This window comes from Curcuma longa, chromosome 20, assembly GCF_044706935.1.
Source record: "Curcuma longa cultivar G26 ecotype Majalengka, Jawa Barat chromosome 20, ITB_CL_G26_1.1, whole genome shotgun sequence".
NCBI lineage: Eukaryota > Viridiplantae > Streptophyta > Magnoliopsida > Zingiberales > Zingiberaceae > Curcuma > Curcuma longa.
This window is the reverse complement of record NC_133880.1, coordinates 9,033,381-9,056,915: the sequence shown is the minus strand read 5'-3', so window position 1 is coordinate 9,056,915 and position 23,535 is coordinate 9,033,381. Positions and strand designations below refer to the sequence as shown.

The window sequence follows — 23,535 nt, the reverse complement described above, 5'->3', positions numbered from 1 at the left end:
GGGAGCTTCTCAAGACCAGTGAAAGCTAATGAATAGGAGAGAAAACTACAAGAGAAAGTAGAAAAATATTTAAAAATTGATCTCCCCCCTTGTATATATGTTTTTAAGATAATCCAAATATATAAATCTTACAATCCAATTAATCCTCGAGATGATCGATTTAGTCTCACAAAAATTTATCATCAATCATCAGAATAAATTGAAAAGCGTAAATGACAATCCACGCGATGACCCAATAGTCCGAGTAGTTCAAACGCAAGAGATGAATTTTTTGCACTTAGGATGAATGGAAGCCCTGAGCTATGCTTACCACTATACTATGGGAGTCCTAAGTGGCCAAATAAGGACAAAATAAACTTATAGTGGCTCGAATTTGACTCTGGAAACTCAATTTGTTAGTTCATTCCAACCGAGAAAGGTATAAAACATTCAAAATTAAATTATGAAAAATGAAATAAATGGCAACAAAAATTTGATATATATGATCCAATTGATTTAAATTATGTTCTGGGATTGATTAATGGATGAGTTAATTGTTTATAACCCATCGATATATAATAAGCTTCTGTAGTGCCTGGCCATAATTGAGCAATCTCGTTTACTTTTGTAGTGCCTAGCCATAATTGAATTATCATGATAACCTCAAGATCCTTCAAAAAGCACACAAGATAAACAAATCTTACCAACCACATCACTACACAGAAATGGAGCTTTTGCCATAAAATGGTGCATGCAGAGTCAATTTACATCATCAAGGGAGAGATTAGCAGCATTAGCATCCTTTAAATCCACTACTAAAAGGAGATGTTTGATGTTTTCACATGAGTGGGACAAGTGAAACCAGAGAACAACAAAGAAATCACATAGCATATGATAAGGAACAAAGAACCTGAACATGATCACTTCCTACTACCACCTCTTAATTAATAAGCCACTCAGCAAGTTGAACTACCACATCATGGGGATTGATCCACCAGCAGCCACAATCTGCTGCTCCAGCTACCATACAAGGCAAGCGTTTGACGACAAAATTTTAGTATAAGATTCATGGCGTTACCAAGAATACCTCCAACCAAAGCTACATGATCATTACCTTAAATAAAGTTTCCAACTTGTTCTTCACCAGAAAATACTCCTGCTTAAGTTGCTGGAGACATGTGAGGCATCTGCACAAACAAAAATTTAATTTTGACAGCAACTAGATGATTCGAATTGAGTGATCATGAAGACAAACTAACCCTTCTTGGTCCATTTCCTCGCAGTAATTGCGGAAGGCCATACAGACATTTTTAACCCTTTGAGCACCAATGCTGCAAGGTGAGGGAAAAAAAGGGGGGAATTTTGAATCAGTTGCAAGCATCATCTTGTTTCAGTCAAAATACAGGTCAATACTAGTTTGATTTCCATGAGCAAAAGCCAAATCTTGAGGATCTAAAGCATATCTGCTTTAAAAATGAACAAGGAGGAAGAACACAAAGAACGAATACCTGGCACTGCTGCCTTTGAACTGGTGAACATGGGCATCCACTTTCTTGAAGTCCACAACCTGCTGATCTCTTGAAAGAGCGTGCAAAATCCACATCGGAAGAAGCAGAAGGGTAAATCCAAAGACCAAGCCATGTGTAATGGAACAGGACTAGGGTTTCGAAGCAGATCACTCACAGGGTCCTGGTTAGCTCATTAAGGAGCTTCTCAGAATCGTCAAAAAAGAGAGTCACGACCTCGAGGACAAACTCAGGGTTGCTCTCGTCCTGCAGCTGCTGCAGCTGGGTGAACTGGTTGTCCAGAATCCCCTTTTTTTTCCACATCAAAAAAACCAAAAACGCAATTTTTGGGGCGCCAAACGGAAAGAGGAACATAAACTCGAGGACAAAAAGAACAACAAGAAACAAAAATTGGTCTTCGTACCTCATGGAAGAGCGGTGATGTGAAGTCAAGATATCTCCGTTGCAGGTTAGCCAGTTCCATGGTGAGTCCGCCTGTGCTGAGGGACCAGGTTTCTTCTTGGCTTTGTACCCTGTGACCAAGGAAGATTAGCAGGGTTTGTTACTGAAAGGAAAGATTACAGGTTTACAGGAGAGATTTATTGCAGCAGAAACCCCCTTTTTAATATTTTAATTACAGCTTTTAAAGTTGCCATGAATAAATACGACCAAAATTTTCATTTTACCTCAACATTTATCAACTTTTTCTTTTGTTCTCCATAATACTTTACCAAATTCAATAAAATACCCCTTTCGATCTATATTTATTCGTAGATGATTTTAATATAGATTTTTATTCTTCTTTTTTGAAATAGATTACTTGATAATAATGCTAGATTTTTAAGAAACAAAGCTAAATGATGACGTGATTCTACTGGATTAATCCTCCATAGGTAAATATTTCATTCCTAAGTCATTTGAATGAGAAAACAAGTTGAAAATTAGTGATGTTTCATGGGGTAAAATATAATATTCTGAGATGACGCATGAGGGCAAAAATGAGATTTCCATGAATCCATGTTTATATTTTTAGAAATATATAATCCTTCGTTTGGATAACGAACACGTGTCATCCGATCGTTGTCAATATGATTGAAGACCGATCCGAAACCAATCGCATCATTTAACCGCAGCGTCTCGTCGGCGCGATCCAAGTGGTCGCCAGCAGAGCTCGCCAGGGCCGCCGAGGAGAGGTTCCTGGCTCTCGATGCCTCCACCTTCGCCAAGGTCGGTTGCTTTTCCACTTTCCCCATGTTTCTCTCCACTGCCGCCTTGCCACCGAACGATCAGCTTCTCGATTCGTTCTTCTTCTCCGATCGTTCGTTAGTTTCTTAATATATTCTAATTTGAGTAGAATGGAGGGTTGGTCTTTCGATTTCTTGGGCTGGCTCGCACTTCTTCGGTAATCTCTCCATCGAGTTTTTCGTCGAAATCATCTTTTGCAAAAAATTTCCTGTTGGAAATAATGGGTACTCTCACACGCTAGTTACTGCTACATTGTTAGGCTTCGGGGTTATATATATAGGATGTAATCTCATTCTTTGTCAATAAAAAACTCTAATTTTACCTTGGAATCATAGCCAATTTCCTGTCTAATTTTGATGTCCCTCACATCAAACCCATTTGCATCCTCTCCCCTTTATCAACACAACCAAGCACCTAATCCCCCAGACCATAACTGTTGAGGAATGATTCAAAATTAGGTGGTCCATGAGTTGGTGTTTTGTGATTTGATGAAGGCAATCCATGTTCTAATTAGTGGTGATAGTGGTCAAAGAAAGATATCATGTTTTATGTAGTTAAAGTAGTGGATCATGTTTTAATTAGTGGTGATAGTTAGTGGTTGTAGAAAGTTGTCCATGTTCGATATATTTGAAGTAGTAGGAAAAATCAGTTTTCTATTTGTAAGCCTATATATATATATATATATATATATATATATATATATATATATATATATATATATATATATATATATATATTTCTTTTTTTGTTTGCTACCTTTTTATTTTGCTTCCAGAACAAAATTTCGTCCTCTTCCCAACAAAATTGGAATTAGAGTCACAGGTTTTAAGTGTCCTAGTAAGTGTTTCGGCGAGAGCTATATTGAATCAAGAAAGATGATGGCAGTCAATGGAGTTTCTCAACCCCTTATTCCCATTTTCAAAGGAAAGTGGTATGAGTTTTGGAGTACCAAAATGAAGACTCTATTTATATTTCAAAATGTATGGGATTTGGTAAAGAGAAGCCTTCACGATGAGGATGTTAATGAAAGTCAATTAATGGAGAATAGGAAGAAAGATTCAAAAGCACTGATCATCCTTCAACAAGTAGTGCATGAGATGATTATCTCAAAAATTGCAACTGTCAAAAAGTTCAAAGGAGGCATGGGAAATACTACAGAAAGGATTCCAAAGCTACTCTAAAGTAATAGTAGTGAAACTCCAGATTCTTAGAAGTAAGTTTGAAGTCTTGCTAGGCGAAATAGATCTCTTGAGAAGAATGAAGAAAAGACATTTTAAGCTTCTCAAGTGAAGGGGGAGATAAAAAAAGGAAGAATATGCTGGAAGAGGACATGCAAAAGGAGGAGGCTTTCGTGGTAGATGATGTGGCAGAGGTTTAGGTTGTTCTGATGAACAAGAGGGGCAGTTCACTAGGGATCAAAAATAGAATAAAAGTTTTGTTCAATGTTATAATTGGAAAAATTTTGGCCATATAAAGGTAAATTGCAAGGAATACTCATAAGCAAATTATGTGAAAGAAGAAAATGAGGAAAGTAAGTTATTTATGGTTCACTCCCATTCTAACAAAGTTCAAAATGATGTTTGATTTTTAGATAGTGGATGTTCGAACCACATGATTAACAATAAATCATTGTTTAAAGAGCTTGATGAGTCACAAAAGATGCAAGTTAGACTGGGAGATAACAAACAAATTTAAGTTGAAGACAAAGACACTATCGTTGTAGAGACTAGTGATGGTAAACTACAATTACTATAGAATGTCTTTTTTGTTCCTAGTTTGACATATAGTTTGTTAAGTGTTGGAGTATGTGTTATTGCTGACAAAGATTTTAGATAGTCCATTGTTAGTGTGCAAATAATAGAAAACAAGATGTTTCCACTTAAAATCTCTAATGTGGGAAACCAAGCTTGTATTGCTAATGAGAACAATGAATCTAAGATGTGGTACTTGGGATATGGGCATCTCAACATCAAAGGCATGCAACTTTAAAGTCTGAAGGATATGGTCTTTGGATGACCTCAAATTAGTTCTCTTAGTTCATGTGAAGGTTTATGGAAAACAAGAAAGTCTTTCCCTTGTGGACAATCATGGAGAGTTTCAGAATGCCTTGAGCTAATTCATGTGGATTTTTCTAGGTGTATGAGAATTACGTCACTTTGTAGTTTTAAAATTCACTTTACAACATGAAAGTTAAAAAATTCATACCAAGGGATCTTTCCATATGAACTCTTTTACTTCATCTAAGTTCAACCTAATCCAGATCATCTTGTTCTTGTTCTTATGTTTCATATTCCATTTTAAAGAACTTGTTTCCACATTAGACTTAAGCGGAAACACATGTTCAAAGAACAAACCATGTCTTAATTCTCATTCACAAAGGAATTGATAAACATTAGTGTTATGTGCATATCCTATAAATATGCAATCAATAGTTATTGATTTTATTATTATCTTTTTTAGATTAGACACCATCACTTTAGCAAGATACCCACACACTTGTAAGTATTTCTAGGAGAGTTTTTTTTTGTTCCACAACTCATAATGGCTCTTATTTATTTTCTTTTAGATCTTATTTAAAAGGTCAACTATCAATATAACTTTCCTCCACATGGTATGTGACAATCTAGAATTTAAGAACATTCTCTTTTAGAGTATGTTTTTTTTTCTCTCAACAACATCATTTTGCTGAATATAGGGAGTTATTGTTCATGTCTAATTCCATTTTGTTGATATAATTGTTAGACCGAGCAAATACAAATAAAATGCAGAATTTAAATAACACACTTATCTAGTTTGCCAAGTCAGCAAGGATCCTGAGAACACGAGCTTTGGATTGGGAGCATAGGGAGTCGAGTCGTACAAGCGTTTAGACGAATCGGGGTGCTCAAGAAGTTAGGGAGCTTAGGAGACAACCGAATTAGGGAGCTTGGGAGATAGCCAAGTCGGAGTACTCGGTAATCAAGCTAAAGAATGACTTAGGAGGTCGAGTTGAAGTACTCGAGTGACTGAGCTGCTAAATAACTCGGCCAAGCTACTGAACTACTCGAGAGGTCGAGCTGCTGGACGACTCAGGAGGCCGAGTCAGGTAGTCGAGAGGTTGAGCTGCTAAACAACTTGGAAGGCCAAGTCAGGTAATTCAGGGACCAACCCGAAGGACTCAGGAGCCAAGTCGAAGCTCCATTGAGCACAACTGAGACATGTGATAACATATGTGTCCTCTCTTCGATGGTGCTTAGAGGTTTGAATGGGCATGTTTCTTAAGATACAATGGTTAAACCACATTAGCAACCAAGACTAGTTGTTTGTCGCAAGCTGAAGACTATACCCGAATGTTATCCTCGGAGAACATGAAGGTAGAGGAAAAACAATGGGGAAGAGTTACTTGTTGATGGATTATGAATGATTGGATTACTACTGCCTAGGAAAGTGCCTCTATTTATAGGCTCGAAATCCTAGTAGTCATTAATCCTACCACTTAATGACCATTATTCGGCCATTAACTACCTTTGTTGGCTTGCTCAAAAAGCCAATAGCTGTTATCTAATTTAATGGTTGGTTGTTTCAAGCCATGACCATTAATATGTAGTTGCAAGTTTGAGGCAATAAGAAAATAAACCAAGTGGCAAAATATAAGCTGTCATGGATAATTTCTACCTTGACTGGTTCGATATTCAACATGCTAATATATGGTAAAAATAATAGAAAATATATCGAAATGCAGTTAACATGTTTAAATGTGACTAATTGATTTTTTAAATACTTATATAAATTAAACTAATTAGAGTGGAAGGTGTAAGGAGTAAAAGATGCAAGAAATAAACTCTTGTTAATCTAAAAAATTTGGTTTGTATTGAGATTATTAGTGATGCATCCTTGCATAGATGCAATATCAAGGGATTAGATCATGTAATTGACCTAAATAGTGGGCACAAATGCAATTGGATGATGTGATGGTTTAGGGAAAGGGTTGTATTATTAGAAGTCTAGACATTTCACATTTAAATGTTGAAGTATTATCTTGTGCTAATTATGTTTGGTCTATTACTGACAGAGGCCGACATTAAGATTCTGCACTTTTGTTGGAAGAAACTTAGTAACAGTAAGATGAAAGACCAATAAAGTAAAATATAGTTTTACGACACAACATATGAGCTGAGTGTTTTACCATAGCTCGAACAACTAAGCCCTGTGCTGATTGATTGCATTGCAACTATGACAATCAATCTAGTGTTTCATGAATGCACTAATCATATTGAAGTTAACTACCACCTTATCCAAGATTCTATTACCTTCAATAAGATTGGCATACCATATACTTGTTTTGAGGTACATATATGCTCCAACCTGAGGAGAATGTTAAAAAATAATGGATTTAGTTCCACATTGCTACTTACTAATAAATTGTTAGACTTGGGATTATTCGTGCTATAATCTCATTGTTAATCAATACAACATAAAGCTTGAATTGCTAATTACGAAGTCTAACCATTCACAATGATTCAATTTTATTTCCTACATTCGGTTTAATCATTCATGATTGTCACCTCCTTCATTATCCTGAAGTATAATGGAGTATGGTTACGTTAACCATGTAGCCACTAAGATAGAAGTCAACTTCATGTTTGTGGAGCACTGAATAAGAAAAAAGTGAAACTGCATTTTCATTTTGTGAATGTAAAGAATGTTTTAACATCATGTTTTTTAGTATGACCATCAATTTTTTATTTTGAATATATTTTGATTTTGTAGTGGTCTTTCAGATGCATTCTGGAATCAAATAACTTTGAGTTATTTTTCAAATATGTGGCACTTCCAACCTTTGATATTGCTTCTGATGCTCTTGCTACTTTCAAGGTTAGTTTTAGCAACTTTTTGTTTTTTGCATTATATTTCATTATGTTGAACGTCAAAACCTTCTTCATGTAATGCCTTGTACTTACCTACGCATGAACTTTTGGCAGGATTTGCTTACAAAAAAAAAAAGGAAACAACAGTCTCTCTGTTTCTGATTTCCCATTGTGAACAGGTTAATTGATAAGTTCTCCATGTGCTACTCTTGTCAGTTATACTTCCTCTTAATTCAGAATATTAGGATAGTTTTCTGGAGAACTGATCTGCTTGTTGGTTAACATGTATCTGATGTGCTCATCTCATCGAAGTGTGTTGTTGCAGTTCTTTGAGCTTTCTGAGAAGCTATTGGCCATATGTAACAAGAAGACAATCCTTAAAGGTTTGTTACTTTACTGATACGCTTATCTAGATTGAATCTTTGGTCCTTGATACTTTGTATTCAGTTTTTAGATTCCCAAAATTCACAAACAATGAAGCGCTATGTTGAAGAAGTACGATACTTGAAGATCATCGTGAGACCTTTGAAGGTAAACAAATTTTTTTCCATTAATATTTAGTCAATCTTCTATGTGTATTTATGTTTCGAAGTAGTGGTTTTAAAGCAATAGGATTTATCTCGCTCTGCTTGCAAATCTTTTCCTTTTTAATGTTTATTCAAAAAGCACATGCCCGGCTCAGTTTCGATCGGAGATGAGACTCCCAAACCCCTAAAACATTCAAAACTATGAAAATCTCAGACAAACCTGGTCACCATGATTGAGTTTGGTTAACAAATAGAGAGAGCGCTAGGTTTGATTCAACCAGTTCAAAAATAAACTAACCAGTCCGTCAAATAACTATGGTTGAACATTACCTTGATACCACTATGGTTGAACTCCGCCTGTGATAAGTTTACCTTATCATTGCCGATCCCAAGCCCAGATAAAGGAGGAGGGTTGCGTTAGGTTGCCAGCCAGCGTTAAACTAAGGCAAATACTCATGAATGGATCCATTAAACTATTGTGTTAATGCTAGGATGTTCCCCGGAAGGAACGCGTTGCAGGGTCCGACTGTAACGTCTCGGCAAGGACCGCTACATCTCCATGAGAACTTGGATGTAGTGTTAAATGAGCAAAAGTTGTCACACCATAGGTTGGGTAAGAATAAAAATTATAGGAAAATTAATAGTCTAAGATTTGGAACATGGAATATAGGAACCCTTACTGGTAAAACAATGGAGGTAGTAGATACGATGATTAGGAGAAGAATTAGTATTTTGTGTGTACAAGAGACAAAATAGGTAGGCGAAAAGGCAAAGTTGATAGAGAACTCGGGTTATAAGTTATGGTACACAGGGAAGAGTAAAACAAGAAATGGAGTTGGTGTTATTGTAGATAGTTCGTTAAAGGATGAAGTTGTAGGAGTAAATAGAAAGGGGGATAGAATTATAGCTCTCAAAATAGTAGTGGAGAAAGATACTATAAATGTAATTAGTGTATATGCACCTCAAGCAGGATTAGATGAAAATACCAAAGCAAGGTTTTGGGATGACCTAGATGAAGTATTACAAAATATTCCATCAAATGAAATGATTTTAATAGGAGGTGATCTAAATGGACATGTTGGAGTGAAAAATGAGGAATATGAGAGGGTGCATGGGGATTATGGGTTTGGAACAAGAAATGAGGAAAGTAAAACTATACTGGATTTTGCGATTGCATATGATCTTATACTAGCTAATACGTTTTTTAAGAAAGAGAAGACCACTTGCTCACATTTAAAAGCGAGAATAATAAATCACAAATTGACTTTCTTATGGTTAGGAAGAGGGATAGAAAGATTTGTAAAGATTGTAAGGTCATTCCTGGAGAAAGTTTAACTACCCAACATAGGTTAGTAGTATTGGATATACGTCTTAAGCATAATATCCATAAAAAAGAAAATATCCACTACTCCTAGAATTAAGTGGTGGAAGTTGAAGGATGAGAAACAAAACATATTTAAGGAGAAGGTAGAAGGATAAGTATTAGGTGAAGTATACGGTGACCCTACTACGACATGAGATAAAATGGTATCAAAGCTGAAAATAATGGCCAGAAGAGTATACTCAGCGAGTCAAAGGGGAGCTGCTACCAAGTAAAGAATCTTGGTGGTGGAATAGAGAAAGTACAGGAAAAATCAAAGGAAAAACGAATTGCCTATAAGAAATTATATATTTGCAAGAATGAAGAAAATTTAAAAAAATATACATTAACTAAGAAAGAGGCTAAAAAAGTAGTGAATGAAGCTAAAAATACAATTTTTGAGCAGTTATATGAAAATTAGAATACAAAAGAAGGAGAAAAAGACATTTATAAAATAGCTAAAGTGAGAGAGAGGAAGACAAAAAATATTAGCCAAATAAGATGTATTAAAGATGAATGCAATAGGGTATTAGTAAATGATGGAGAAATAAAAGAGCGGTGGAAGAGGTATTTTCATCAACTTTTTAATGAAGGTGTAGGTGATCAACTTAACTTTAGGTAATTTAAGCAGGTCAAATGAGTATAGAAATTTAAATTTTTACCGTAGAATTCAAATTTTAGAAGTAGAACAAGCTTTAAACGGAATGAAAAATGGAAAAGCCGTTGGACCAGATGATATCCCGATAGAGGTATGGAAGTGCCTAGGGAAATAAGGTATTGAATGCCTTACAAAATTATTTAACATGATATTGAAAACAAAGAAAATGCCAGATCAATGGAGAGTAAGTACTCTAATTCCCTTATATAAGAATAAGGGGGACGTACAAAATTGTGCAAATTATAGGGGCATTAAATTAATGAGTCATACCATGAAACTTTGAGAAAGAGTAGTAGAAAAACGATTAAGGAAAGAGACTATGGTCACCGAAAATCAATTTGGGTTTATGCCTGGTAGGTCGACAATAGAAGCTATACATCTTCTCAGACAACTAATTGAAAAGTATCGGAGGCAAAAGCAAGATCTACATATGATATTTGTTGATTTAGAAAAAGCTTATGATAGAGTCCCAAGAGAAATTATATGGAGAATTCTAGAAAGAGGGGTGTTAGCGTAGTATATATTGACCTAATTAAGGATATGTATGAGGAAGTAACGACTAGAGTGAAGACTTCAGGCGGATTAACTGAAGCATTTCCAATAAAGATAGGGTTACATCAAGGGTCAGCTCTAAGTCCTTATCTTTTTACACTAATCATGGATGAACTTACTGGACACATTCAAGATACCGTACCATGGTGCATGTTGTTTGCAGATGATATTGTATTGGTAGATGAGACACGTGAGGGAGTAAATGCTAAATTAGAATATTGGCGAGAAACACTAGAAGAGAAAGGTTTTAGGCTTAGTAGAGTAAAGACAGAATATATGGAATTTAAGTTTAGCAATATTGAACGTAATGAGACAAGTATTAAAATAGGAGATGATGAGTTGTCTGGAACTGAGAGTTTTAAATATTTAGGATCATTTTTGCAAGCCGATGGAGGGATTGAGAGAGATGTCTTACATAGAATACAAACAGGATGGTTGAAGTGGAGGAGAGCATCAGGTGTTTTATGTGATCGTAAAGTGCCTCTAAAACTTAAAGGAAAGTTCTATAAAACGGCAGTTAGACCTGCCATGTTATATGGCGCTGAATGTTGGGTTATGACTCGAGCACATGAGCAAAAGATGAGAGTTGCGAAGATGAGGATGTTAAGATGGATGTGTGGACATACGAAGATGGACAGAATAAGAAATGAGAGCATTAGAGAGAAAGTTGGAGTTGCATCTATTGAGGGAAAACTCCGTGAGACACGTTTAAGGTGGTACGGACATGTACTTAGACGACCGATAAATGCTCCAGTTAGGCGGTGTGAAACTATGACAAATACACATATCAAACGAGGGCGAGGTAGACCAAAAAAGACTTGATTAGCAACAATAAAACAAGATAAAATTTATTTAAATATAAATGATGATATAATAGGAGATAGAGCTCAATGGCGTAAACAGGATCCATATAGCCGACCCCACTTAGTGGGATAAGGCTTGGTTGTTGTTGTTGTTGTATAGTGCCTTTCCCTTGGGAAAGTTGATGTGCGTATATGCATATTTTCCCTTGGGAAATGTTCTTAAAATCGAAGTCAACTTATACATTAGTGTTTGGTTTGGTTCAGTCTTATTTGAAATTGAAAGTTGTAATATAATTATACATCAATCAAAAACTAACTAAAATTTCTATTAAAAATAGTAATAAAGATTACTCTAGCTTAAAATTTATGCCAAAGCAAAACAAGAAAAATATACTTTGTACTAGATATACACTATACATATACACATATCAAACTTTAATCATTTGATTCAGCTTTTAACAACTTGTATGAGTGCAAAATGAAACCCAATCAAAATTAATAACTTTAGTTGGTTTGCAAGTTGAAATTGAACCTATAAACTAACAAATTAAACATTTCAATTTGATTCAATTTAGTTTATTGATTTTAGGTTATAGAAGGTATCCCTGTTGTTTTTCTTTATTCTATATATATATATATATATATATATATATATATATATATATATATATATATATATATAAAATTTGGTTATCCAAAGTATACATATACTAAAATACATATTTTGATCATGCAAAATGGATCAACTAATTATTCAACTAGGCATAGGCATGGTCAATAGGTCAAAAAGATTGAGTGCTTCGGTCTGAAATTGAGGAATGGATTAACTCCTGCAGAACTTCCTTTGTTGACTTTGGCCACATCAACTGCTACTAGATCTGCTTCTTTAGGTTGAGCCGATCTTACTGAGCATCTAGCTTCAACTCCTCGAACGCCCTAATTCCTTTCTGAAATAGACCAACTGAAGGTTAGAAGGGGAGTTAAGGCGTACCTTAGTGTGACCCCTTCAACAATCAAGTCAGACGCAAAGAAGAGAACGGAGTAGTAGAACGAAGAACAGTAGTCAAAATAGAATGCTATCATGAATTGAGCACACCCTTTCTGCTGGGATGATTACCTTATTTGTAGAGGAGCAGAAAAGGTGTTCTTCTTGTACCAATGGTGTTCTTGCTTTCATGCGACGTCTTTATTTCAAACGGTGATGTCATTCCTGCCGACGGATGTATAACTCTAACCTTCTATAACTATTATAATCAGTGCCTCCTTGCTTTACTTTTATTTGTAATCGGCACCACTTTTCTTACACCTGTAACTGTCGTCTGTTGAGGGAGCCAACCCTTAATACTTATTCCATAACTGATGCGCCTTCCTTTGTCGAACTCGATCAACCCCCCATTTATTAGTTGTCTAATTGGCGAACCCCCAAGCACCGAGCAACCCTGTGAACCCCCAAGCTTCTCCTCAGGCTGACTCCTTCCCTCCTCACATCTAAGGTACAGACGCAACTTCAAGCAGCGAAGGAAGCGCTAGCGGACACCCTTTCCTCGGTGGAACTTATTGATTGTATGGCCATCAGTACTTTTATGGTAAGGTAGCTCTTTCATTATGAGTCTGTTGGATATTGGGGCCTTTAAAGGACTAATACGGTTTTGTGAAAAATCGGGGTGCTATCAATCGATGAAAGTCGAAATTGACTTCAAAATCGAAATCTACGTTTCGCGTAGATAGATCTAGACTATTAATTTGCTCAAAACCGATTAACGGTGAATGAGAAACTAATTTTTCAAAGTCAGTCCAGAATAACATTAATTGTTAATTAATGTTACATAAGAAAGTACATGGGGAATAGTCCCACATTGGAAAATTCGATGGGATTCCCTTGTTTATTAATATTGTTGTGTTAATGGAGTTAACACAAAAGCCCATGTGCTCTCTTCTCACGGCCGAACAGGTGTGCTCACATGTGAGCCCGCGGCCTCTACGCGCGCAATGAGCGCTTTGTTGGCGCACTTTACATATACGCGTCGTCGCGAGGAGCCTTGAGGAGCTTAAATTTATGCTCCAGATGATGTGATAGTGCCTACGTGGCGCTCGGGTGACGTTTCAGACTCACATGTGATGTGGCAGTGCCTATGTGGCATCCACGTGGGCAGAGAGAGATGACTGGACTGTTGACTGGGCGAACGGAGGGCAACCGTTAATCAAAGAGGTGTGATGAATCGTACGTGATGTGATTCAGAGCATTGGATCGCGAAGAGTCGCGATCTGACTACTGTGATGAGGCTTGATCTGAAGCGTCAGATCGAATGGATCATTGGATCCAGATCCAACGGTTGATGACAAAAGGGGATCTAAAGGGTCACAAACCTCTAGATCGAACGATCCAAATCGATTTTGTCCAAAGGTCATAACCACTAATCAAAGGGTAGTCTACCTCTTCCCTTTGTATAAATAGATCCCTCCAGATGCTGAAAAATATCATGAGTCCAAAAAGTCTACGAAAAAGTTCGCTAGTCTCGGAATTTGAAGTGCTACTATTTCGAGACATCGTCGTTGTTTGGCTGCTCAGTAAGCATTTTTGAAGCGAATTTCCCAGTTTAACGTAAACATTCGTGAGATGCAAGAAAAAGAAACCGCCAACAAACCCTCATAAGACCACTTAACATGTGAACGGCTGAAACTATGACTGAATTATTCAAGACCCAAAATGCAACCACTAACTTAGTTGAACAACTGAAAAGGGCAGCAGAACACGTAGAGAATCCCAGCCAACAACTAGCTACGAGCTAACTTGGAATTCTCGGAGGCGAAGCGTTGGAATCTAGAAATGGAAGTAGTGATGGAGAAGAAGAGGAACGAACGATTGGTTGCTGAAAAAAAAAAAAAATGCACCAAGGCAGAGTTAGATAGCTATAAATCTGGTAAAGAAGGTTGTTCGGTGATAACCATCATTTTGTCGTGATAATTAGGCTTCATATATTTGTGCTTTTTGATCTTTTCGTATCTTAAATTTGTGTTTATATTGAATTTCACGAGTTGAATTCATTTTTTGAGCTTTAATGTAAATTGTTTCATATTTATGGTATTTCATGCTAATTATTTAAATGTGATATTTGTAGGTGATTAAAGGGTCATAAACCCGAGTTGGATTGAATCAATTTGGGCTTGAGACTAAGGTTAATTAAAGAAATCTGATCTTGTGACTGTTCATCTAAGATAAAAGAGATCTAAGTCATCCATCACAATCTGGTCCATCCAAGTCAAAGAGCGAGTGGATCATCACCCTTGATTTAGATTTGAGCCCTTAAATCAGATTTAGATTGACTCCCACCATTGGATTAGAGATGGAATAACTAGACTGTTGTTGCAAATCCTAGATGAGATCAAATCCTAGATGAGATCAAAGGCAGGGATTTAATGAGAAAGCTAGAGTGAGGCTAGGGAGTGTGATCAGCCAGAACAAAGAGGTGGGACATCATCTTCTTCCTCCGGAGCTCCATCGCCATCTTCCACATCCACACATCACCAAAACAGGGTCAAGGGGATTCCCTTCCTTATTCCTGAGTCATCCTCTACCTTTATCCATCAATGCAATCTACCGAGGCTCCTTCACCCATCGTCAGCCGCAACCCTTCCACCATCGGAGATTCATTCAACCATCGGAACTTCTTGGTATTTAGCTGAATCTTGGGGTTTCCCATTGCCGGAAAGCAACAAGAGACCATTCCACGGAGAAGTAAGCAGATCCTCTACTTCCTTCAGCCACCGATTCCATCTTCTACCTCCGGCGTCCACAACTTCACTCGATCACCATCTTTGTCAGAATTCAAGGTCATTAGGGTTAAGGGGGGTTCCCTACACATCGTTCATTACCATCTCATCATCTTCTGACCATCTTCATCCTCTTCGGGCAGAACCTTCTTCCATTCATTATAGATCTGATTTATACAAGTTTAGGGGATTCCCTAGCTTGACTTGTGAGTTGCAATTTGATTGTTAATTCCTCTCTTCAACATTATTTAGTTTAATTCTCAATTAGTAAGCTTGGATGTTCATGTTGATACTTAGATTTTGTTGTCGATTTGGGGTGGATCAGGTCACATGCCAACTTATTTCTATGCTGTTATCCATGTTTGATTGTTTACTTGCTTGTTTATTTTAGTTCAGTAAATTAGATTAGATAATATTATTGCTCTTTGATTGCATTAATTGGATTGTATTTGTAGCATAGTTTACTTGATTTCCTTTTCAATAGATAATATTATTGCTCTTTGATTGCATTAATTGGATTGTATGCATATCATAGTTTACTTTAGTAGTTTCAATTAGTTTAAATTATCTTCCATCATTCATCTTTTCCATTTACAGTTCAAAAATTTAATTTCAAATCATTTTCAAATAAATAGAATCTTAAGGTACATCACACGTCATTATATTTTTTTTTTGACAGTTTAAAAATTCCCTATTTCAAATCATTTTCAAATAAATAGAATCTTACGGCGGTTCAGATGTCAGCATCCTTTAATTGCGTTCTCCATTTGGCTATTTTTTACAAATATGCCATAGTGAGAGATGATCCGGATGTCCTACCGTTGTATTCCCTATTCCCTATACTACATTAGTGAAGAGGAGGTTTCGATAACTTTGTTTCATCTTATATCATGATAGTCGTATTTATCATTGGACAAACAAGAAAAAAGAATTTATTAACTCAATCAATATCTTCGAACTATTGGGAGTCGGTTCAACTTTTCTGTTTGATTATACTTGTAAGGGTATAGTGGAATAATTCCGATCAGTCGGCTACCCTCCAGACGATGCTCCAATCGACTTCTTAGATCCTGACACATTTGATGGATGCTATTCCCGAGCAACAGCTGCAAGACTAATCAACCAAACTTATAAATCCGGTGTCTTTGTGTTTTGCTTAATCACCGTGGTTTGATGAAAAAACTAAATCGTTTATGTTCTTAGTTTGTTTCCTTATTAACGAACCGACCTATGCGTGCCAACCAATCATTTTGTTTCCAGAATTTGTCTTCTTTACATCTAAAAAAAGAATCATCCTGGGGATCAGTATTACCCTTAAATATCGACAATTCAATCACTCCCTTGTTTCCCTACTAAATTTCTTCGTGTTGTGGAGCAATCAAATCCTTGATTTAAAAATAAACAATTTGATTTATTGTGGAATTCAATTCTTGAAATTTGTCAAAATCATTAATTTTAATCCTATTTAACACCAATCAGACAATCGACAATCATCGCGCTCCTGCTGCCCGGGCATAGTTGAGTTGATTACGACGGAACAGATTTGTAGAAGAAGACAAGGGTTCGAATCTTGGTGAAGCTGAGCAATATTCTTTTCCGTCGTGACCAATTACAGTTTTTTAATTTACCTCCTCACAAATAGTTATGGGGCCGATTATGTGGGACCGCTGGGAATGGTGGATTCTACCATTTTGCACAGAAGACAATCATCGCGCTCCAATCTATATTGATCAAGCAGCTCTCCTTTTTACTAAACTCCACAATTTATACAGGTAACCGTTCGAAATCCCAACACCATCTTCAATCGCCGGTTTCGCCTTTCGACTTTTCTGCTCTCCATCGTCCCTGACGGCAAGTAACTCTCTCCCCCATCCTTTACAACCATGGCTTCTTCCTCAACTTCTCACTCTTGGTTTAACCCCACAATCTCCACCCTCACCAACCTGGAAAAACACTTCAATACGCACAACCTTTGCCATTCCTGTCAACTATCACATCCTTTTACCCGAGCCCTCGGATCGTACACATCTATCTATCTTTGTATCTATTAATACTACCTCGCATGAAACAACCTCTGATTATACAACAGGAGTTATGGTTATCAAATCGCCTTCCAAACTTATAATAATCAACAAATGAAGAACTGGGAAGTTGAACACCTAACACAACAGTCTTCACAGTGTAATAAAAAATTCTGAAAAAACTTGTAAGGAGGCAGAAGGTAAAGTTCAATATTTAGAGAACAATTAGTTTTCTCCACGATCGTGGCAATCATGGCAGAGTGCCAAAAGAAATTACTTTCAGATTATAAGGCCGTAGAAGGACGCTGGGCAAGCAAGAATTCCTGAAATTAGAAGAATTCTACGATTTACTCTGCACTTGCTCAGCTTTCCTGTTAGAACAAGGCTTTCAAGGGACAATCGAACAATTTCAGGGGGAAGGTTACCCTCCTGAAGGTAAAACCCTTGATTTTTTGAGCTTTGAGAAGGTTGTGGACAATTTATAAAAAGATAAACTAGAAGACTAATGGTGGAGTGTGCGAATTCTGGTTGAAATTTATGTTAAAAGATTTCTTAACCCTATATGTGTGACGGGCCAGTCATTTAAATGGGGGTGGATTTCCTCTCTAACCCTTAGAGTGCGTTTGATTCAAATTATTATATATAATTTTAATTATATGATTATTAAATAATCACAAGTTGTAAGATATAAAATATAATATTATTTATGTTCAATTTATTTATTTGAATGGAATAAAACATAATCAGTTTAATATTTATTATATTACACTTATTCAATTAAATTAAATTAATAATATTAATATTAATAATGATAATAAATTGATAATATATCAAAAAATAAATATAATTTATTTATAATTTTTTAAAATTTAAAATAAATTTATATATTTTTAATAAAATAATTTATTAAAAAAATAAATATAATTTGTTAATTTTAATTTTTTAAAATTTAAAATAAATTTATATATATATATAAAATAATTTATTTAAATTAATAAATATAATTCATTAATTTTTTAATAAAATAATTTATTAAAATAATTATTTTGATAAAAATAATTTATTAAATTAATAAACATCATTTTTTTAATTTTATTTTTTAAAATTTAACATAAATTTATATATTTTTAAATAAAATAATTCATTAAATTAATTATTTTAATAAAATAATTTAATAAATTAATAAACATCATTTTTTAATTTTAATTTTTTAAAATTTAACATAAATTTATATATTTTTTAATAAAATAATTTATTAAAATAATTATTTTAATAAAATAATTCATTAAATTAATAAATATAATTTGGTAATTTTATTTTTTAAAATTTAAAATAAATATATATCTATATTTTTTAAAAAATTATTAAAATAATTATTTTAATAAAATAAATTCATTAAATTAATAAATATAATTCATTAATTTTATTTTAATAAAATAATTTATTAAAATAATTATTTTAATAAAATAATTTATTAAATTAATAAACATCATTTATTAATTTTATTTTTTAAAATTTACCATAAATTTATATAGATTTTAATAAAATAATTAATTCAAATAATTATTCTAATAAAATAATTCATTAAATTAATAAATATAATTTATTAATTTAATTTTCTAAAATTCAAAAAGCCGATGAGCTAGCTAGATTGATTGTGCTTTAGTAATGTGAGAGCAGGAAGAACTTATAGTTCAAGGCCAACTGATCGCTCACATTGACAAGATAATCGACATGTCTGAACCTACTTATTGGAGAGTTCCAATAACTATTTTTTTTAAATCATGGAACTCTACCTCCGGGTTTAGATCAAGTGAATACGCTCAAAAGACAAGCGGCACGCTTCACCTTGGTAGGAGACATCTTATATAAACGAGTTTTCTCCCGTCCTTTGCTCAAATGCCTCAGTCCAGATGAAGCAAAATATGTTACGTGGGAGATTCATCAAGGTATTTTTGGAAATCACGTCAAAGGATAAACTCTAGCATGAAAGATATTATTAGCCGAATATTTTTGATCCACTCTGTAGGTTAACGCGACTTGGATGACTAGCATATGTTTGAATTGCCAAAGACACCAACATCTCTCCTATCATCCTATGGAGTTACTGAAAACTGCAACTGTCTCATGCCCTTTTGACCAATGGGGGATGGATATTATAGGTCCTTTTCTAATAGGGCCCAATTAGAAAATATTTTTGTTAGTGGCAGTTGACTACTTTTCCAAGTGGATTAAGGCAGAGCTATTGGCACGGATCACTGAAGAAGTTGTCCTAAAATTTCTTTAACATAACATCATTTTTAGGTTTGGGATCTCTCATAAATTGGTATTGGATAACGATTAATTTCAAGGGCATAATCTCCAAGAATGGTGCCAAGAGCTTGGTATTCTATAAGCTTCACTTACGTGGCCTATCCCCAAAGCAATAGACAGGCGGAGGTAGTCAACAAGGAGCTTGTCAGAGACCTCAAGATAAAGTTAGATCAAATACAGGGCAACTGAGTTAATGAGTTACTTGGTATCCTATGGGCTTATAAAACTACTTCAAGAGATAGTACAAGGATGACACCTTTTCATCTCGTCTACTATGGGGAAGCAATAGTTCTTGTGGAAATCGGACTGGAGTCTGGGCGTATCAATGCGAAGACAACTCATGCAAGCGATTCCTGGAGCTCGACCTTGTTACAGAGGCCAAAGAAATAGCAGCTACATGGCTCACCTCATATCGCTAGCGTATGTGTCAAACTTATAATAAGCGAGTCATTATTCATTCTTTTTAGGTGGGAGATTTCGTCTGAAAAAAAGGAAAAGTTAGTGGGAGATGTCAAAAAATTAGAACCACAATGGGAAAGACCTTACCGAGTTACTCAATGACTCAGTAGTGGGTTCTATTATTTGAAAGATTCTAAAGAAAAGGAACTCAGCAGATCTTGGAGCACCACTCATCTTAGGCCTATCGTGTTTAGGTTGTGGAGCTGATCGTCAAAATACTCGATTTATCTAGTTATTAGTTTACTTCCCCATTGTACCAACCGGCATATTACGTAAAGCAGTATTTTCTCCTTACGACAGACATGGAGTATCAAGCCCCAAGCTCACGACATAGCCTTACGATAGACATAAAACACCGAGTCTTGAGCTCGTGACATAACTTTATAACAGACACAAAACACCAAGTCATGGAGGCTTATACTTTGACATCTTAAGCAAACATCTCCAAGGTGGTGTGGACCCAGGATGATTAGGTATAAGGTGAAGTGTCCGAAGGTATTTGAATAGTCAATAGAGGATTTATTGCTCCTTGGAAAAGGAGACGTATACTTTGTGACTGCTTGTCAGAATGTTACTAAAAGTCTTAGGTCAAAGCATTATATGTTAAGAGTATGACACTCTTGGACACATGTAAAAGTAACTTGAATTCACAGGACACGAAAGCTAACTTGGGCTAGGTGTAACGTAGTCAGCCTAGTGGGGGCTGATACACATAGACCATGTCTTGAACCAAGCGGATATAAGATGATGAAAGGAACGAGACACGTTTCATTAGAGCTGCTGAAGGCTTTAGAAATATTCTAGAATCAATTGTTGATTTTTTGATCAATTGGGGATCATGATGTACTATAGGTGTCTCTCATGATCGTTTCGTAATTAATGGTTAATTAAGGACAACCAACATAATCGGGAACCTATTGGGTCATACGCACTATAAGTTCTCCGAAAGATTTAAAATAAGTTTGAGAATTGGATTCTCAGAATGAGAGAAATAAAGTCTGGTTGGACCAGACAAAGGACAAAATGATGGAATTCGTCTTATGAAGACGAACTGAACGAAATTGATTTCATTCAAATCGAAAGTCGTTTAATTACTGAACCAAATGATTCAATTTTGAACCAAATTGAACCAACTATGTTTGGTTCATGATGGAAGAGGTTTTGACAAAAACAGAAGTAATGAGGGGTTTCGTCTTGTGAGGATGAAACAAACAAAACTGGTTTGGCTTAAATTAGAGTTTGTTTGGTTAGTGAACCAAGCGATTTAGTTTTGAACCCGGTTTGCTACAGTAAACCTTAGAAATTTAGTTTGCTATAGTAACAAAATAAAACCAAACCGCCAGTTCAGCCCTTCTCCTTTTTCCACTCCGATTTAGCTGTGTAACGTCCAGTTCATCTCTGCTCGCACCGAAAAACCTTTGTGCATTGTAGCTTCTCAATATAATAGGGATTGTGATTTTTCCTTTTTCTCCTTCTACTTTGCCCGAACCGCAATGTTGTCTGTGGTTTTCCCCGTACGCGCAAGGGTCACCGGCTGCGGAGAGGAGAAGCCCGAGCACGGCAAGTCCAGCGCTGCTACATCCTTCCGCGCGCTAGCCGATCGCCTATTCTAGAGGAGAAACCCCACCGGGCCGTCGCGTGCTTCTGACCTCGTCGGTTGTCGCGCACTCAAACTCTGCCCGACCTCGTGAGCTATCCTCCCTTTGCTCTCGGTGAATCGAGATTCAGGGAACTGCGATTTTGAGGTTGTGTCTCTGCTCTACGTAGGCGGTTGTCTGCCATTGCTCCATCGACCTCGTGGAAGAAGATCAGCGATCCTGCCTTCGTCCGATCGCCGCCTATGTTCCGCCGGTCGTGTCTTTGCTCTGCATCGTCGGTTGCCTTCCTCTACTCTGTTGACCGCGTGGAAGAAGATCAGCGATGATCCCGGCACAAAGAGATCCTATTTCTCCCAAACAGAGAGATCCCAACTGACATTGGATGCCAACAGATCGACTTCTCCCATGCATGATCGAGAGCCTGAATCGCCATAAGAGGTTTACGAAACCATCAATATTGTTGTCCACGAACAAAAGATGCTACTGGTGGTGGATCTTATTGTTGACCGCGCTCGCAGGTCACCGAAGTACTCGTTGCTACCGGAAACAATATCCAGTCACTAGAGAAGGCATCTCACTGGTTGCTTGTGGTTGATTGTTGGGTTGACTGTCGGAGTTCGAAAATGGAAGATTGTGAAGCTACCGAAAATTATTTCATCAATGTTGGAAAGGTTCTGACCATTTATCCTAAATTGGAGGTCAAAGGTTGACCATCGAAAATTACACCGGGAATATGATTTTCGATGGTAGTTAGAAAACCCAAAAAACGATCGCAACAAACGTTGTTGCCTGTTTCCGAAATTAAATTTTTCTCTCGAATCGATCGTTATCGATCATCGACTAGTATCGAAAATGATGATGTGACTCATGACTTCGGAAGTCGTCCATACGAGAGTTTGACGTGGATTACCAATAGAGGCAAGACTCGACAAGGATCGCTCGATTGATGCCAACTTCGCTTAATGTCATTAATAATGTACGCGTAGAATATTTACTTTTTTATAAAATTTTAATTTTCTGTCATGCCTTGTACGCTGTTATTTCCTATCTATGAATGCGTGTATTGTGATACTTATTGTTAATTATTATTCTATTTCCATTGCACACGTTTACTAAACATATAAACATGCGCATTGCACCGGGACGATCCCAACGCCAAGGTCACGACATAGGCTTACGACGTACACGGAGCACCTAACCCCGATCTCATGACATAGCCTTACGATAGGCACGAATTACCGAGCTCCAAGCTCGTGATATAGTCTTACGACAAGCACGAAACATCGAGCCTTGAGCTTGCGATATAACCTTACGATAAATATGGAGTCCCGAGCTCAGAACTCACAACATAGTCTTACGACAAGCACAGAGGCTCGAGCTCCGAACTCGCAACATAGCTTTACAATAGACACAAAGCACCAAGTTCCGAACTTGCGACATAGCCTTACAACAAACACGAATCACCAAGCCCCAAACTCATGACATAATCTTACAACAGGCATGGAGCATTGAGTCCCGAGCTCGCAACATAGCCTTACGATAGACATGGAGGGCCGAATTCCAAGATCGCGACATAACCTTACGATAAGCATGGAGTATCGAGCCTCAAACTCGCGACATAGCCTTACTATAGAAATGGAGTCCTCCGATTCAAGTTATACTTTAACCTCCCTAAGAGCTCACATACCCCTTTCAATTACTTTATCAATGTTGTCGGGCAAAAGGTGTTTTTGAAAGCTTGTTACATCAAGACAAACAATGACAAGAAAACGATACTCATTCCTTCGAAGACTCGGTACCTCAAGATAAATAGTGATAGGAAAAAGATATTCATGGATCAAAATGTTAGATTTGAGAGGTGTCCTAAGGTAATTGCCTTACGGTTATGTTATTTATT

At 36.3% G+C, this 23,535-nt stretch overlaps 2 protein-coding genes across 5 annotated transcripts; one reads left to right on the top strand and one right to left on the bottom strand.

The window, feature by feature from the left end:
• Positions 1–695: 695 nt before the first annotated feature.
• On the bottom strand, positions 696–2,078 carry LOC141813766 (histidine-containing phosphotransfer protein 1-like). Its single transcript, XM_074701749.1, has 6 exons — positions 1,909–2,078; positions 1,663–1,793; positions 1,488–1,556; positions 1,239–1,310; positions 1,094–1,166; positions 696–999 (listed from the first exon to the last, which is right to left on the bottom strand). Exons 1-6 carry the CDS (start codon positions 1,966–1,968, stop codon positions 949–951), a joined length of 456 nt encoding a protein of 151 aa, XP_074557850.1. The 5' UTR covers positions 1,969–2,078; the 3' UTR covers positions 696–948.
• Positions 2,079–2,626: 548 nt separating this feature from the next.
• On the top strand, positions 2,627–15,518 carry LOC141812830 (uncharacterized). 4 transcript variants are annotated; one of them, XM_074700789.1, is made up of 5 exons: positions 2,645–2,711; positions 7,479–7,583; positions 7,902–7,959; positions 8,024–8,107; positions 14,596–15,518. In XM_074700789.1, exons 1-5 carry the CDS (start codon positions 2,692–2,694, stop codon positions 14,611–14,613), a joined length of 285 nt encoding a protein of 94 aa, XP_074556890.1. In that variant the 5' UTR covers positions 2,645–2,691; the 3' UTR covers positions 14,614–15,518. The 4 variants fall into 4 exon arrangements, 3 of the variants coding, with proteins under 3 accessions (XP_074556891.1, XP_074556890.1, XP_074556889.1); XM_074700790.1 differs by lacking the exon at positions 14,596–15,518 and having other exon boundaries at positions 2,627–2,711; positions 7,490–7,583; positions 8,031–8,179; XM_074700788.1 differs by lacking the exon at positions 14,596–15,518 and having other exon boundaries at positions 8,024–8,179.
• Positions 15,519–23,535: the final 8,017 nt, after the last annotated feature.

Excerpts from the sequence above, each read along its gene's own strand:
- LOC141812830 (XM_074700788.1), top strand. The coding sequence starts at position 2,692 with ATGCCTCCACCTTCGCCAAG. Across the intron at positions 7,584-7,901 it reads ATGCTCTTGCTACTTTCAAG|TTCTTTGAGCTTTCTGAGAA; the intron begins GTTAGTTTTAGC and ends GTGTTGTTGCAG. Across the intron at positions 7,960-8,023 it reads CAAGAAGACAATCCTTAAAG|TTTTTAGATTCCCAAAATTC; the intron begins GTTTGTTACTTT and ends CTTTGTATTCAG.
- LOC141813766 (XM_074701749.1), bottom strand. The coding sequence starts at position 1,968 with ATGGAACTGGCTAACCTGCAACGGAGATATCTTGACTTCACATCACCG. Across the intron at positions 1,557-1,662 it reads AATGAGCTAACCAGGACCCT|AGATCAGCAGGTTGTGGACT; the intron begins GTGAGTGATCTG and ends CGCTCTTTCAAG. Across the intron at positions 1,000-1,093 it reads AGTTGGAAACTTTATTTAAG|CTGGAGCAGCAGATTGTGGC; the intron begins GTAATGATCATG and ends CTTGTATGGTAG.